The following is an 18736-nucleotide window of genomic DNA, read 5'->3' as shown; positions in this document are numbered from 1 at the left end:
ATACAGAAACTGTGGTATTTTTACACAATGGAATACTACTCAGCAATCAAAAAGGAAGAAATCATGAAATTTGCAGGCAAGTGGTGGTATCTAGAAAAGATCATTCTGAGTGAAGTATCCCAGAAGGAGAAAGACAAACTTGGTATATACTCGCTTATATAGACCTACAAGACATGATAAACATAATGAAATCTACACACCTAAAGAAGATAATCAAGAAAGTGGACACAGGCGAAGGTGATTAATCCTCATTTAGAAAGACAAATGGGATGTGCATTGAACTTATGACAGGAGTCTATCACAAAAGGCACCTGAAAGACTCTACCTAGCAGTGTTTCAAAGCAGACACTAAGACTCATAACCAAACCCTTGGCAGAGTGCAGGGAATCATATGAAAGAAGGGAAGTTAGTATGATATGGAAAGGATAGGAGCTCCACAAGGACCAAATATATCTGGGCACAGGGTCTTTTCTGAGACTGACACTCATCCAAGGACCATCTATGGATATAACCTAGAACTTCTGCTCGGATGTGGCCTGTGGTAGCTCAGTAACCAAGTAGTTTTCCAAAGTAAGGGGAACACGGACTATTTCTAATAGGATCTCAAGGGCAGGCTGTTTGACCCCCACCCCAGGGGAGGAGCAGTCTGTTAGGCCACAGAGGAGGACTTTGCAGCCAGCCCTGAAGATACCTGATAAAACAGGGTCAGATGAAAGGGGAGGAGGTCCTCCCCTATCAGGGGACTTGGAAAGGGGCAGGGAGGAGACCAGGGAGGGAGTGTGGGGTTGGGGAGGGAATGAGGGAGCGGGATACAGCTGGGACACAGAGTTAACAAAATGTAACTAAAAAGAAAAATAAAATAAAAATAAAAAAATTAATTAAAAAAAAAAAAAGATCATTGTGTACATGTGAAGTCATATATAAGCAGGCATACTTGCATAAATATGTGTACATGCATATGTATATGTATATGTGCATGTGTGTGTATGTTTTCCCAACTATGTAGTAACTGGCTCTGGAAACACAAAACCTCCAATAGCAATGATCACACCTTGTACCCACATACTTCATCTTTGATACCATTTCCCATAAAAAGAAACCAAGGTTCCTCAGAAAAATGGCTGCTTCCAAGGCTAAGCCAGAAAACAGAAAAGATGAGCTTGAATTAAGTGTTCATGCAAGAAAGGAAAGAGGTTATTTTTTTTCAAATCTTGACAAATATCACAAAAATAGAGTAGCCAGTTTGAAACATCAAAGTAGTTAAGAATAGCATCTAAAGACAGAGACTGATGAGATGGCTCAGAAGTTAACAACGACCTCATGGGCACCTGAACTGATGGACATATATGCACTGGTGTGGCAATTCACACTTTTAATCCCAGCACTCAGGAGACAGAGGTAGAGTGATACGAGTTCCAGTCCAGCCTGGTATATATAGTAAGTTCAAGTCCAGCCAAGGCTACATAGTGAGAGGTTATTTGTCTCAAAACAAACAATAAATAAATCTCTCTTTTTATCCTTTACAGGGCTAGAGAGATAGTTAAAGAATAAGAATGCTTACTGTTCTTGCAGAGGACCTGGGTTTGGTTTACAGCACCCATATCAGGTTCTTACTCATTATTACCTATGACTATAGTTCCAGGGGATCCAACGACTTTTGGTCTCCACAGGCACATACAAAAATGCGCTATAGATAAGTTAATGTAGGCACACACACACACACACACACACTAATTAATTAATTAATCAATTAAGTCTTTTAAAACAAAATCATTTTAAAAAAAACAATAACAATGAGAGCTGTAGCAATAGCTCTGTCAGTAAAAGTATTTGCCATACAGGTATGACAGCCTAAATTCAATACTTAGAACCCACATTTTTAAAAGTCTGGGATAGTGGTGTGTGCCTGTAATCCCACTGTAGCAGAGGTAGACACAGGAAGATACGTAAGGCTCTCTGATCAGCCAGCCAATGAGAAACCCTATTTCAAAAACCAAAATGGATGGTTTTTTATGATCTCTGGTCTCCTCAAACTCATATATCTACACAAAACTATACACGCACACATTCATGGTATAGACAGACAGATAGATAGATAGATAGATAGATAGATAGATAGATAGATAGATAGATAGATAGATAGATAGATAGGTCACATATATATGACATTATTGGGTTAACTGACAGAATTAGAATAATAATGGCAGGCAACATAAAGGTATTTTACTGTCATTGAATGTAGTGATTTTGATAACTGAACTATAATTCTGTAAGACAATGTTTTTACTATGAGAAAAAATAAAGTGTTTAGCAGAAAATGGCCATACCTATGATATGTGCTTTCTAAAGATCAATGGGTATTGTTTCCTTAAAAAACTATCTTATAGCCTGAAAGCACTTTGTATTGAAAATAAGTTTAAAGAACCAAAATGAATGAAGATAAAGAAAGACAGACTCCGGCCTTGTCATATTCGATGACATGTCAGTGCTTTGTCATGGAAGAAGTGAAGGCTTTAATGTTAGAAGAGATTTTGTTTGTTCCAAGTCAAGGAACTTGTCTCCTTTATTCTCCCCAAGGTGAAAACTGGCATCTTGCAAGACTGTCCTTCTAATGCTCACAAATAAGGTCTTCCATCACACAGAAAGATCTGTTTTAACTCACCTCTTGAAATTCTCGCTCAAACTTCCACAGTTGTAGGTACTGCTCCATTTTTAGTTGGTGTTTTTCCCAAAATCCATCAAACGCAGTTTCCATATCATGCACTTGAACCAGCAACCTTGACAAATACAAGCCAAAAAATTCCTTAAAAATAACCAGTTGGAGGCAGGTATGCAGCTAAATCCCTGCAGGCTGTTTGTTGAGAATTTAACCACTCCCAATCAACATGATATACAGTCCTGCCATGGGCCCAAACTAACAGGGTCAAGTGAATAAAGACTGAAATCTCTGAAACTGCAAGCCAAACTAAATGTTTCTTCCATAAGAACAAGAAAGAACAAAAAAAGTTATAGGCAAAGGCCACACGTGGTGGGCCTTTAATCTAGTACTAAGGATGAAAAAAAATGCAAATCTCTATAAATTTAAGCCTAGGTCAATTTATATGGAGTTCCAGGTCAGTCAGAGCTACATAGTGAGAACCAGTCTCAAAGAAAATGGGAATTACAGGCAAAAACAGTCATGACACTGTGACACTTGGTTCAGGCAAAGAAAAATCAGTGTCTGAGAAACTTAATTCTGCAAGCAAACTAATATCTGCAAGACCAAGACAGAAAAGAAGTTCCCAGGCTTCCAGGGGTCCAGAAATACTTTCATACCTAATAGCAACAAACAATGTAAAATTCCTAATATGAAAATATAAGTTACTTTTAAAAGATGGGAGTGCTTACTTATTAATAGTTTGCCAGTCACCACTTATTTGCTGAGGGCACTCAAGACTTGAACTGACATTTTCTTCAGTGTTAGGCACTTGCAGGTTTGTGAGCAGAACTTTTCCTTCTTTGGTTACAGCTGTTAAGTCATTCTATATAAAGATACAGCAGGATGTGTCAGTCAGTTAGTAATTGAACATGAATGACTTGAAGAGAACAGCTATGCAGCTATAGAGGATGTATGTCATAGGGTACTGAAGCAATTCTAGCATGGTCTTTGTTTTCACAGTATTTCAGGATCAAAGAATCTGTAAATGGAGGCCCTAAGGTTCGATATACAAAAAACAAACATTTTTTAAAAGCCAGGTATGATGGTGTACATTTATCATAGCTGTGCCAGGGAAGTAAATATAGGCAGATTCCTGAAGCTCATTGTTCAGTCAGCAGAACCTACTTGGAGACTCTGTTTAATAATAATAATAATAATAATAATAATAATAATAATAATAATAATAAGGCAGGAAGCTGGAAAGATGCCTCAGTGGTTAAGAGCACTATCTGCTCTTCCACACGACATGGATTCAATTTCTATCACCTACATGGTGGATCACAAGTCCAGTACCAAGCTAAGACATGGTGGTGGCAAAAGCTTGTAACTAGTGAAAGCATGAGAATCATGAGTTCAAGAACAGCCACAATCGTGAACTTAAAATCACCCTTGGCTACAAGAAACCCTGTCTTAAACAACAATCACAACAATAATCAGGCATCATCATCATAATCATCATCATCACAGTCATCACCTTACTGAATGCAGGGATTTGTTTCTAGATTTTAATGGAAATACATCATCCTATACAGAACTCAAAAATGTCAGGGTACCCAACATACATATTATGGGTGAGGGAGATAAATAATACTCAGATGCCTGATTTTTCTTGTTCAAATTTTCCTCCAACATTTTGAGGAAAGTACCTCTACATTGTCAGAATTCTTTCTCTCCTACCACAGACAAAACAAATTAGTTCTCCAGATGACTGAAGAGTTGCCTCAACAGTTAAGAGTACTTGCTTCTCTTGCAGAGGACCCAGGTTTAGTACCCAGCACCACATGGGAGCTGATAATCACCTATAACTCCAGTTACTAGGGACTGATGCTCTCTTCTGGTCTCTGAAGGCACCAGGCACACACATGAGGTTCAGACATACATACAAGCAAAACACCCATATACATAAGGTAGAAATTAAAAATATATATTTTTTCAATATATCTTCCATCTTCTGTATGTGAAAATCAATGTAAAATGAACACATTAAATACATTTCTGGAACAATAAATACCATGTGGCAGGGTGTGGAGTATACATCTGTACTCCCAGAACTCAGGAGGTTGAGGAAAATGTTTTCCAAGTTTGAGGTCATCCTGGGCTACTGAGTGACTTCTAGCTCATCCTGGGATACACAATGACAACCTACTTCACAAACAACCAAAGCTTAGTGACAGAATATTTGCCTAGTATTCAGGAGGGCCTGGGTTCAATTCCTAATAACACAAAAAAAAGACTGAGGACTGGGAATGATCAGGAAAATTTATGTGTTCCATTTCTAATCAGACATACCTTCAACAAATGATACCTTTCAGCACGAACTGCCAGAATCTCTTCTATTGAAGGAATATCGTTTGGTAGGTCTGTTTCAGCCAGTTCTATTCCAAAGGATTGCAACATCTGAGCCATTTCTTTCACTGTGACAGCAAACTTTTCAATGGCCTGTAAAAGTAAAAAGTCAGAAGATGGAAACTGACAACATGTCAAAATTTGGATCGGTAATTTGTATTGCTGTATACAACAAACATGTACACTATGAACTCTACTAGGAAAAGTTGGCACTAGCCCTGACAATGCTAACTCTGCGTCTAAACCTCTAAGACACTAAAAAGCAGTGTCAAAAATCTTCAATGTAATTTTTTACATTTCTGGGCTTATTTATTGGAAATTATTTCTATATGATGCCATGTGCTGAGTAATGTGCTATATGGCCTTGAACATCAGTGTCTTTCTTCCTTTATCAAACTAAGCATGTAGCAAAACTGCTTTATGATAAGTTCACTTCTACAGAGACATGAGAACAGCAATGTCATTCAAAATCTATTAGCATTTGTGATCACAAAGCATGATGACCTAAGGAACTGGAGAGGAAGTTGTTACAACAATTCATTGCAGGTACTGCCAAAGATCTGAAATTGTTATCCCAAAGGTTCTGTTGTCCTAAAATGGCAAGGGAGGCTGCACTGTTTTGTTTCCAAAATCAGTCCCTCACGGGAATACAGTGGAAATGCAGACACAATATAAACCACCTGTCAGGCATGTATCTCAAGATATTTGTTCATTCATTTAGGCTTTGTAGATTATTTAGGGCAAGACACTGCTCACTTTAAATGTTTTCCAAGTGTGAACACCTGAATTGCTGAAAGAACCTGCCAAACACACAGTTTGAATGAGGACTAGTAAATGTGACCTTGATTTAGTGGTATTCATTGTTTTCTTCAGAAGAGTTCTCAAATTGTGTGGTTAAAAGGTAAGACACTTATATCATAGGCATTATTCTACCTGGGAGACCACAGTCCTTTACCTCTTTGAAAATCTCTAAAGCAGGATTCTGTCTAACCTAATAGCCTTGAGAATGCCAGTAGGCTGAAATGAATATACTTTCATTTTTCTAAGAATCTCCCATGTACCAAGCAGTGAGTCAAACGTTTTGTACACATTATCTCATTTAATCTTCCTAAGATCCTTATGAGATCATATATTATCAATCTCATGATTTTCTTTTTTTAATTTTTTAATTTAATACAATTTATTCATTTTATAGCCCAGCTGTAGCCTGCTCCCTTATCCTCTCCCAATCCTGCCCTTCCTTGGTCTTCTCCTCCCATGCCCCTCCCCAGTCCACTGATAGGGGAGGTCTTCCTGCCCTTCCATCTGACCCGAGCTTATCAGGTTTCATCAGGATTGGTTACATTGTCTTCCTCTGTGGCCTGGTAGGACTGCTCCCCCCTCAGGGGGAGGTGATCAAAAAGCCAGTCACTGAGTTCATGTCAGAGACAGCCCCTGTTCCCATTACTAGGGTATCCACTGGGACACTGAACTGCCATGGGTTACATCTGTGCAGGGGTTCTAGGATATCACCATGCATGGCCCTTGGTTGGAGTATCAGTCTCAAAAAGACCCTTGTGCCCAGATTGTTTGGTTCTGTTGCTCTCATTGCAGAGCTCCAGTCCCCACCAGGTCTTTCTATCTCCCCCTTTTTTCATAAGATTACTTGCACTCTGCCCAAAGTTTGGCTATGAGTCTCAGCATCTGCTTTAATACCCTCCTGGGTAGAGTCTTTCAGAGGCTCTCTGTGGGTAGGCTCCTGTCTTGTTCCTTGTTTTCACCCTTTTCCAATGTCTATCCCATTTGCCTTTCTGAATGAGGATTGAGCATCTTACCCAGGGTCCTCCTTTTTGTGTAGCTTCTTTAGATGTACAGATTTTAGTATGTTTATCTTATATGCCTAATATCCACTTATAAGTGAGTATATACCATGTGTCTCATTGTGATTCTGGGAAGCCTCAGTCAGGATGAACTTTTCTAGTTCCCACCGTTTGCCTGCAAATTTCATGATATCCTTGTGTTTAATTGCTGAGTAGTATTCCATTGTGTAAATGTACCACAATTTCTGTATCTATTACTCAATTGAGGGACATCTGGATTGTTTCCAGATTCTGGTTGTTATGAATACAGCTGCTACAAACATGGTTGAGGAAATGTCCTTGTTGTATACTTGAGCATCTTTTGGATATATGCCTAGTGGTATAGCTGGATCTTGAGGTAGCACTATTCCTAATTGTCTGAGAAATCACCAGATTGATTTCCAAAGTGGTTGTACAAGTTTACATTCCCACCAGCAATGGAGTAGGGTTCCCCTTTCTCCACATTCTCTTCAGCCTGTGTTGTCACTTGAGTTTTTGATCTTAGCCATTCTGATGAGATTAATATCTCAGGGTCTTTTTGATTTGCATTTCCATGATAACTAAGGATGTTGAGCATTTCCTTAAGTGTTTCTCTGCCATTCTATATTCCTCTATTGAGACTTCTCTGTTTAGTTTTGTACCCCATTTTTTGATTGGATTACTTGATTAGTTCAACTTCTTGAGTTCTTCATATATTCTGGATATTAGCCCTCTGTCAGATATAGGGTTGATTAAGATCCTTTCCCTATCGTTTTATCAATCTCATTTTATAGTTAGAGAAAGACTTGGAGGGGTAGTATTATATATTGTCTAAGATCCAAGATACAACTCAGCAGTGCCAGGATTTGTACCCAAACCCTCCTCTCTTTGTTACTATATGATCACAGGAAGGGACGGGCAGAGTATCCTCTTCTTTTTCACTTGGCCTCTTTTCAATTGCTGTCTTTAGTGACTCTTTATCATTTCTAGATATCGCTTATAGAAAAAAAAAAAAAAAACAACAACAAAATATTGAATGATATATGTAGGTGAAAAGTAGGGGACCCAAAATCTGCTTTTTTCCCAAATAGGAAGAAAAAAAATCTCTAGATAGAATGTAGATAGGCTCTACAGTAAGGGCAGAAGCAACATACATTTCTGAAGATGATCCATTCACTGTGGCAGTACTGCAAGGTGCCGCCTAACTCAGGGGTTAATTGCTTGTCATCAATGTATGTCAGCAAATCACTAACTGAGCTCAGCACAACAACCTATGTAAATAAGCAAGAAAGACACTGTTAACTGCCCTTCATGACATCCCTCTACCAATCTGCAAAATGAATTTCAATAAACACTTAGCAGAATGTTATGCAGTATAAATGCTTCAAGCAGATATTTCCTGTGCATGCCCCACACACCTGGATGCATTAACTCTGCTCAGAAAACAGTTTTTATTTACAAAACAGCTCTATCACCCAAAATTAGCTTCTATAGAAACCAAAACACCTAATTCTTCTTTGTCTAAAAGGTTTCATTATTAATGAACAATCTTACACACACACATATACATGCTCATATACATATACATGCACACATGCACACATACACACAAAGAATTTGTGTGCTCAGAATAAAGCAAAAGGACTCTATATACTAATTTACAATTCAGGTATTAAATATTATGACACTATATTCCAAGCCATAGAAAACATATAAAGGTATATTTTCAAAATAAAGACCATGGCGCTCTGAGATAGCTTAAAAGCATGGCATTTCACATACATAAACCACAAAATGTTAGCTGAATAAAAATTTCTAATCAAACTCATAGAAATATGCATATATGTATAACACACAACATATTTTTCAAAAGAAATTGTTATAAGTTGCCTGAACTAGTCCTGTTTAACAATAGAAGCAAATATCTATAGAACATTTCACAATTAAAATTTTGAGAGACAAATTTTAAATGTTACATGAACACATGAAACAAACAGTATAGGTACGGAATACATAGGCTTAGAAGGACCAAAGATTCAAGCAATAATCTTACTGGTAATTTCAGCAAAAAATCCTCCTGGCTAAATCGAAATCCAATGTCTGTGAAAGTCCGCTGAATAAAACTGGTAGGACGTAAAACCAGGACTAAGTGTAAGCTCCCAGGAAAAGAGGCCTGTAGCAAGAAATAACAAAAGCATGAGCAGGCACACAGTTGACAACACAACCTCCCAACTGAGCACAAATCAGAAAATACAGCATTGGGGGAAGCAAACATTAAAGTCATAGAATTCAGTAAAAGGTCAACTTGTTTAAACGGATGCTGATAATATCTAAAAACATGGAAACGAAAATAAAAATAACAAAGGGTTATCAAGCCAGATCCTTATAATGTCCCAGTAGGGACATTATAAGGACACAAACAGGCCCTAAGGTGCAAAGAATTAGACTCTACAGCCTTATCTTGAAGTTAGCTTTGTTCTTAATGGTTTCCTTATTTTATATAATTTCAATATTTGAATATTTCAGTATTTATACTTATTCATATGGTATGATATTATAATTTGATATATACATATAACTTATAGTGATCAAATCAAGTTAATTAGCATTTCTTTTACATCAAACATCACCATTTCTGTGCTAGGAACTTTCAAACTCTCCTAGTTATCTCGTAATTACAGAGTGTAATTAATTCTGCCGTATAGGACCCAAAACTACTTTCTCCTCTGTAACTGTACACTGGAACCTATTATCCAATGTCACGGTATCTCTTTCCCCTCTCCCTTCCCCTTCCTATATTAAGTGATTCCTGATCTATGTTCCACTTCAACTTTTGTAGCTTCTACCAATGAGTGAAAATATGAAAGTGTCTTTCTTTCTGTGCCTGGCTCATTTTGCTCATTAAAATTTCCATCTCCAGTTCCATCCATGTTACCAAAAATCAATGGATGGCATGTCATAGTTTTAATGAGTGTAAAAAACATTTTATTTTTTTATTCATGGATGGGTATCTTGAATGGTTACACACATTGTCTATGGTTGATACTGTTGCAATTGAGATGGATATACAGGTATTGTTTTGAGAGACTCATTTCAGTTTCTTTGGATATATCCATAAATGGGATTATTAGATTATATCCTAATTATATTCTCAATTTTTGTTAAGAAACTGTTTTCAATAATGACTGCACTAATTCAAATTCCTACCATGTACAAGTAGTCTCCCCCCTCTTTGTCTCTGTCAGGATGTTGTTTGGGGTCTTTTACATATTAGCCATTCTAGTCTTATGATTTTGCTTTAAATGTCCCTGATTAGTGCTGAGGATGATTACATACCTGTTTTGTATTTGTATAATTTCTTTTAAAAATGCTGTTTAGATAATTTGCTCATTTTTAATTAGACTGAACTTTTGAGGAGTGTTTTGTTTTGCTATTGAGGTTGTTTTCTTTAGTAGTCAAGTTATTAATCCTTTAGTGGACAAATAGTTTACAAATATTATTCCCATTCTCTAGGCTATCCCTTCATTATGTTCATTGTTTCCTTTGTTGTATAGAAGTTCTTTATATTAGTTTCATCCTGTTTGCCCATTTATACTTTGGAGCCTGAATTTTTAGTTATATATGTATATAGGTATGTATCCATATCTATATCTATATATATGTGTGTGTGCATACTTATACATATATATGCATATATATGTATATCAATGATACTAATTCATTTAAGAACTCTTTCTATATTTCCTGGTAGTGTTAATAGTTTTTATAGTTTTGTATTTTTGTATTTGGGTCCTTGATCAAATTTGAGTTACTTTTTTTTTGGTGAGAGATAGAAAATTAGTTTCATTTGTATATGTACATCCCCAATCCCATTTATTATATGTGCTCTTAGAACTTTTTGTTGACCCTGGAATAACCCAAAAAGCCAAAAGGAACTGAAATACTGTTTATCTGCACTAAACAATGGATGAAAACTATATCATAGAATCACATTTTTGTTTTCATTTAAGAAAGTCTTATTTTCATCACTAGGTGCTCACTCCAAGAATTTAAATGAAAAATTATTAAGTGTTTTTAGACATCAAGGATATACAGATTAATTAAGTGCTATCTCTGTCCAAGAAAATAACAGTTTAATAACTGAGTTTATTAGTAATCAATAATACTACTGCACGGTAATTCAAAAAATGAAACAAAAGAATTAGAATAATGTACACAAGGAAGCAATCAATATCACAAAGCCTGCAAAACATGGGTGGGCCAAAATGGCCTAAAAGAAAAAAAGAGAAATTAATTGAATCAAAATGTCATACTAACTTTTGCGTATTTCCTCAGCTTCTTGAAGAAAGCTGGCACACAGTAAGCAGTTCTACCTTTTATTTTTATAATAAAATATACTGACCAAAAGTGACCTAAGATTTAGGACTAATTTTAGTTTGATAGAACCAGGCCTGACACCCCCAAAAGGCACCAGGAACTAGTGACCCACCTCGAAGTCACCGGGAACTAAGCCAAAGGTCACCAATTACAGGAAGATAATAGAACTCCCTACCCAAGGAATAGCCTGGAGGTAACCACAAGAATGGGAAGGTATTTATCTTATCTTAGGGTGGGGTATGTGTGCTGGGCAGTCCACCAACCTGGTAGTAGAACTTTCATGGCATGAAATACCTAACATTCCTGAGGTCTATAGATAGTTTGCTCAATGTTAGTTAGCCACAATTACCTTGTAACAAGCTTTCCCTTGTTGAATATCACCAAATTGTAAAGCTGCTAAGCTGTAATTTCCCAAACCTCCCTGTAAACCAATAAAAACCCTCCTTTCCCTGATCTTGGGCTCTACAGTCTATAACCACTGCATTGGTGATAGTGTGGGCCCAAGCTCCAGTTTGTAATAAAAGAACCTACTATGTTTGCATCAGAATCAGCTCTTGGTGGTCTTTGGGGTTCATGAGACTTGGGCATTATTAGTTTACAGTGACAGGAGTCCATCATGTGGGAAACTCAATGCTGAAAGAACATAGGAGAACTGGTCACAGCCACAATCAAGAGCAGAGAAAATAATTGAATGCACCAAGACTGCTTATTTTCTCAGCTCACCTTCTCCTCTTTTATAAAGCTCCAGATCAGCTGCTTAGGGAATGGTGCCACCTATGGTGAGCATGGTCTTCCCACATTGGAAACAAGACAATCTTCCATAGGTCAATGTGATCCAGATAATTACTCATTGAGACTATCTTCCCAAAGGATTATACACTGTATCAGGTTGACAATTAAAGTCAACCATTGGGAGGCTCCAAGATGGCAGTGACCAGTACACACCATATCTGAGGGGCAGAGGATCCGAAACTCTGATACTGGTGAGTGGATGGGAGGCTAAAGCAAGAACAATGAATCAGAAGTTTCCTGGGCCAGAGTGGACAACCTGTGAGCTGGGACAGAATGGATCCAGGACCCTCACCCCTGTGGATGTCTCCAGGCTCTGAGAGAGGGGAACTGTTGACCCCTTGCACTTTCCTGTGCTCTGGCCTCAGCAGCTGCCCCAAATATGGGCTCCCTGATCTAGCAGCCAAACAGCAGAAACCACTGCAGGGTCCAAATTTGAGAGTAGACAACCATGGACCCCCTGCATTTTCCACATATGCCTGCAAGAGAATGCATCTCTGAGTGAGTGGAGCTGAGCCCCAGATCAGGGATTCCCTACACTAGCAGTCAGACATTGGATCCCTCCCAACAACATCCCCATTGTGGCCAGTATTGGGATTCCTGGGACAATGTTCTCAACATTGAAGCCACTGTTCTGTGGGTGGGCCAGTGGAGTCCAGGCAAACAATTCCAGGAGCCAAGATGGTGCAACCCAGACAGATCTGAGTGCCTGGAGAAAAGTACAAGAGGCCTATGGGCCACTGAGCCATTCAGGGCACCTGGGTGCATGCTCTGTGCCTACGAACCATGCCAGCATCCACCTGTGCTTATGCTCCAGCCTTCCAAGCATCTACATGTGCAAGCACCCTTTCCTTCAAGGAAAACTTCTACCCACACTCCTGCGCTTCATCTCAGGCATGCAGGGGTGGTTCTTTATGCCAAAATCCATCAGTGTAGTCCACCATATAAACAAACTAAAGGAGAAAAACCACATGATCATCTCTTTGTGTGGGTCTGGCAGGAGCTGAACTAGCCTGGTGTTTGATTATATTATGTATATATTTTTTCATCCCCTGAACTTCAAGGTGCTTTTCAGAAGATATTAACTATTTGTAAATTTTGTTTTAATTAAGCTTTGGAACAGTTTTTTTTTTTAAATGTTCCAGAGACTGGACTTGTTTTAGGAAATAAAGCTGAACCTGGGACTGTGAAAAAAAATTCCAACACCTGATCAGGTTTAAAGTCTTGGAGAGATCAGAGATAAAAGGCACATACCTAAACATAGTAAAGGTGATATACAGCAATCGTATAGACAACATCAAACTAAACAGAGAGAAACTTAAAGCAATCCCATTGAAATCAGGGATGAGGAAAGGTTGCCCACCCTCTCCATATCTCTTCAACATAGTTCTTGAAGTCCTAGCTAGAGCAATAACACAACTAAAGGAGATCAAGATGCTACAAATCAGAAAGAAAGAAGGAAGAAGTCAGAGCATCACTATTTGCAGATGATATGCTAGGATGCATGAGTGACACCAAAAATTCTACCAGAGAACTCCTGCAGCTGATAAACACATACAGCAAAGTGCCTGGATTCAAAATTAACTCAAAAAAAAAATCAGTAGCCATCCTATATACTAAAGACAAAAGGGCTGAGAAAGAAATTAGGGAAACAACACCCTTCACAATAGCCGCAAATAACAAAGTGCATTGGTGTGATTCTAATCAAGCAAGTGAAAGACCTGTGTGAAAAAACTTCCAGTCTCTGAAGAAAGAAATAGAAGAAGCTATCAGAAGATGGAAAGATCTCCCATGCTCATGGATCGGTAGGATTAACATAGTAAAAATGGCCATCCTACCAAAAGCAACGTACAGACTCAGTGCAATTTCCATCAAATTACCAACATAATTCTTTACAGACCTCAAAAGAACAATTCTCAATTTCATAAGGAAAAAAAAAAAAAAAACAACAACCCAGATTTGCTCTAAAATAACCCTGTATAATAAAAGAGCTTCTAGTGGTATCTCCATCCCTGATCTCAAGCTGTACTACAGAGGAATAGTAATAAAAACTGCATGGTACTGTCATAAAACAGAATGGTGATCAATCGAATCAAATCTAAGACCCAGAAATAAACCCACACAACTACAGACACCTGATTTTCGATAAAAAGTCCAAAATCATACAATGGAAAAAAAAAAAAAAAAGACTGCATCTTCAACAAATGGTGCTGCCCTAACTGGATTTCTACATGTAGAAAACTGCAATTAGATTCATATTTATCATCCTGTATGAAACTAATGTCCAAGTGGATCAAAGACCTCAACATAAAACCAGACACACTAAACCTGTTAGACGAAAAAGTAGGGAAGAGTCTTGAACTCATTGGCACAGGAGACAGCTTCCTGAACAGAACACCAACAGCACAGGCTCTAAGATCAACAATGAATAAATGGGACCTCATGAAACTGAAAAGCTTCTGTAAAGCAAAGGACACTGTCATCAGAACAAAACGACAGCCTACAGACTGGGAAAAGATCTTCACCAACTCTATATCTGACAGTAGGCTAATATCCAGAATATATAAAGAACTCATAAAAGTTAAACAGCAACAAATCAAGTAATCCAAATAAAAATGGGGAACAGATCTAAACACAGAATTTTCAATAAAGCAATATCAAATGGCAGAGAACCACTTAAAGAAATGCTCAATGTCCTTAGTCATCAGGGAAATGGTAATCAAAACAACTCTGAGATTCCATTTTACACCCATTAGAATGGCTAAGATCAAAAACTCAAGTGAACAGGGACCTTCTCTGACATGAACTAAATGGCTGGCTCTTTGATCACCTCCCCCTGACGGGGAGCAGCCTTACCAGGCCACAGAGGAAGACAATGCAGCCACTCCTGATGAGACCTGATAGGCTAGGGTCAGATGGAGGTGGAGGAAGACTTATCCTCTCAGTGGACATGGAGAGAAGCATGGGAGGAGGTGAGGGAGGAAGGGTGGGATTAGTAGGGTATGAGGGAGGGGGCTACAGCTGGCATACAAAGTGAATAAACTGTAATTAATATGAAAATAAAATTTTAAATTAAAAAACAAAAACTCAAGTGACAACAGGTGCTGGAGAAATTGTGGAGAAAGGGACACCCTCCTCCATTGCTGGTGGGAATGTAAACTTGTACAACCACTTTGGAAATCAGTCTGGAGCTTTCTCAGAAAATTATGAATAGTTCTTCCTCAAGATCCAGCTATACCACTTCTAGGCATATATGCAATATATGCTCAAATATACAACAAGTTCATTTGCTCAACCATGTTCATACCAGCTTTGTTTGTAATAGCCAGAATCTGGAAACAACCTAGATGTCTCTCAACTAAAGAATGGATACAGAAATTTTGGTACATCTACAAAATGGAATACTACTCAGCAATTAAAAACAAGGAAATCATGAAATTTGCAAGCAAATTTCTATAAAAGTTCATCCTGAGTGAAGTTTCCCAGAAGCAGAAAGACACACATAGTATATACTTACTTATAACTGGATATTAGACATTTAACATAAGATAAACATACTAATATTTGTACTCCTAAAGAAGCTAAACAAGGCGGGGGGGCCCTAGGGAAGATGCTCAATCTTCATTCAGAAGGGCAAATGCAATAGACATCAGAATTATGAGAAGACAAAGAACAAGACAGGAGCCTATCACAGAAGGCCTCTGAAAGACTCTACTGATCAGGGTATCAAAGCAGATGCTGAGGCTCATAGCCAAACTTTGGGCCGAGTGCAGGAAACTTATAGAAAAGGGGGAAGATAGAAAGCCCTGGAGGGGACAGGAACTCCACAAAGAGACCAACAGAGCCAAAAAATCTGGGCCCAGGGGGACCCTGCAGAGACCATTGTTCCAGCCAAGGACCACGCATGGAGAGGACCTAATACCCCTGCTCAGATATAGCACATAGGCACCTCAATCTCCAAGTGGGTTCCCTAGTAAGAGGATCAAGGGCTGTACCTGACATGAACTCTGTGGCCAGCTCTTTGATTGTTTCCCCCTGGTGTGGAGCCTTGTCAGGCCACAGAGAAAGACAGTTTAGCCAGTCCTGATGAGAATTGATAGGCTAGGGTCAGAGGGAAGGGGAAGAGGTCCTCATTATCTGTGAACTATGGGAGAGTCAAGGAGAAGGGGAGGCATGGGGGACTGGGAGGAGATGAGGGAGGGTGCTACACGTGGGATACAAAGTGAATAAATAATAATAAATAACAATTAAAAACAAACAAACAAAAGCCAACCATCACAGCAGTGAAAAATAATTGCTACATAAAAGAATTCCAAAATATACTCTGGGGAGCAGAGGTAGGAGGATCTCTGTAATTTCCAGGCCAGCTTGTTCTACTAAATGAGTGCAGGACAGCCAAGACTGCACAGAAAAACTCTGTCTCCAAAACCAAAAACAAAAACAAGAAAGAATTCCAAAGTAAAATAAAAAATAGGGGAATACTATACAAGATTAGCAATGAAAGGGTAAACAGCATAGCCCAATATTAATGTGTGCCACATATTAAATATCTACCCTATGCCAAATATTTTTGCTAACAAATATAGCTCTACTTCACCATCGTTCAGTGAAGGAGTTAGGTTGGCTATTTTACAAATAAAGTGAAGCTTCAGAGTGCTTAAGAATAACTCATGAAGCTTTGACTTGTGCTACCCTACCTTCTGGGATTTCCCATCAAGAAAGGTAGATGAAAAGGATTTGAAGTGGGAGAGATATTAGAGATGTCAGCAAGAACCACAAGAGGAGTGAGTTTGATATTTCCCCCTTAGAAGGGAATTGAGCCCAGAGCTTTATGCAAGTGCCTTACCACAGAACTACATTTCTTGCCATAACTTCTTAGAAATATATTATAAGTCTGGAGAAAGAACTGAATCAGGCTTGAGATGGCCTTAGAGAATGTTACAGTAATCCAAGTCAGATTCTAAACCAGAACAAAATTAGCAGGAGTCAGGGCAAATTCCAGAAAGTAGCATCATTAAAACATAATGATTAAGTGTACTTGATAAGAAAGGAGGGACACAGTGAAATTCATTCCAAGGTTTGAGACTTGCATAACCCAGATGGGAACAAAAAAAAAAAAAAAAGCATGTTTTAGGATAGAAGAAGACAAGACAAGATTCTGGTTCCTTTCTGTAGATATCATATATTGGAAGGGTCAACAAGGCATTCTCTTGACATCTGTAAGACAGCTCTCTGGACAGATGCAGGGAGTCTCATGGAAGAAGGGGAAATAGTGGTACCCAGGGTGGGATGGGGAGGGGACAGGAACCTCACAAGGAGACCAACAAAGCCAAAAAAAGCTGGGTACTGGGAGGTCCTGCAGAGACTGATGCATCAACCAAGGATCATACATACATGGAGAGGATGTAGACCCCCTACTCAGATGTAGCCCATAGACAGCTCAGTCTCCATGTGGGTTCCCTAGTAAGGGGAAAAGAGACAGTCTCTGCTCCTTGACCACTTCTCCCTGTGGGCAGCAGTCCAGCCAGCCCACAGAGGAAGAGGATCCAGGCAGTTCTGATGAGACCTGATAGTCTAGAGTCAGACAGTAGAAGAGGACTTCCCCTATCAGTGGACTAGGGGAGAGGGTTTAGGGGAAGAAGAAGGCAGGAGGGTAAGACAAGTAGATGAGGGAGAGGGCTACAACTGGGATACAAAGTGAATAAATTGTAAAAAAAAATAATAATAACAATAATAAAAAAAGAAAAAAGAGAGGGAAAGGGGGAGCAAAGGTCTAGTCTGAGAATGCACTCATCAACCTCAAGAGGAATGATCAAAGCATAACAAAGCAAACCGTATAAAAATGTTTCAGGTATACTCATTATAAGCTTAATACACTACTAACAATTGAAAGAAGCTATAAAACAAAACTAACAATGAGTTTATGAGAACTTCCTGTACCCCCTGTTCAATTTAGTTCAGCAGTTAAAAGTAGTCTTATTTAAAAGTCTATTTAAAAAAAATAAAAGCACACACACACATAAAGTTAAATAAATCTTAAAATATTAATTAAGCTATGAATTATGTTACTCATTGCCTTTATCTAGATACACCCAATTCAACTTGATTAGATCTGGGACTTTGGATTCCAAAAATTATTTAGGATGTTTGTTATGTATTTGTAGGGGATGGTTTAAACTGGTTGAAGTATACTACCTTTGTCTGCCTTGTATCAAAGTAAATAAACTGAAATAAATAAATAGATAAATAAATAAAATTTAGAAAGAAAAAAATAATAGCATCAGTGAGATGCTAGATCTCAGGGCTGAAGAAGTGACTCAGCAGTAAAGAGCACTGGCTGCTCTTCTAGAGGGCCCAAGTCTACTTCCTAGCACCCACGTCAGACAGCTCACAACCATCTGTAAGTCCATTCCCAGGGAACCTGTCACCTTCTCTGTCCTCCTCAGTTACTGCATGTACTACATGAATGTAATGCACAAAAGACACTCATACACATAAAATAAAAACAGAATCTCCAAAAAATTTAAAACCCAGATCTCTGAGTTGGAGACCAGCATGGTCTACAAAGTTCCAGGCTAGCCAGGGCTATATAGTGAGACATGGTTGATAAACAGACAGACAGATAGATTAGATAGGTAGATAGGTAGGTAGATAGATAGGTGGATAGATAGATAGATAGATAGATAGATAGATAGATAGATAGATAGAT

The 18736-nt window shown here is 38.4% G+C and overlaps 1 protein-coding gene across 1 annotated transcript in view; it reads right to left on the bottom strand.

The window, feature by feature from the left end:
* Nucleotides 1–18736, bottom strand: part of Mcf2 (MCF.2 cell line derived transforming sequence) — a 90274-nt gene that overhangs the window by 52451 nt on the left and 19087 nt on the right. The window contains exons 4-8 of the mRNA XM_055599568.1: nucleotides 8915–9034; nucleotides 8016–8132; nucleotides 4988–5137; nucleotides 3388–3521; nucleotides 2663–2777 (exon numbers count right to left, since the gene is read on the bottom strand). Of these exons, the coding sequence (XP_055455543.1) occupies nucleotides 2663–2777; nucleotides 3388–3521; nucleotides 4988–5137; nucleotides 8016–8132; nucleotides 8915–9034 (636 nt within the window). The remainder of the gene's footprint in view (nucleotides 1–2662; nucleotides 2778–3387; nucleotides 3522–4987; nucleotides 5138–8015; nucleotides 8133–8914; nucleotides 9035–18736) is intronic.

Source organism: Psammomys obesus, unplaced genomic scaffold, assembly GCF_907164565.1.
Source record: "Psammomys obesus unplaced genomic scaffold, mPsaObe1.curated_primary_1811, whole genome shotgun sequence".
In the NCBI taxonomy this organism is placed as follows: Eukaryota; Metazoa; Chordata; class Mammalia; order Rodentia; family Muridae; genus Psammomys; species Psammomys obesus.
The sequence above is the reverse complement of the archived record's forward strand: the minus strand, read 5'-3'. Positions and strand labels throughout refer to the sequence as shown.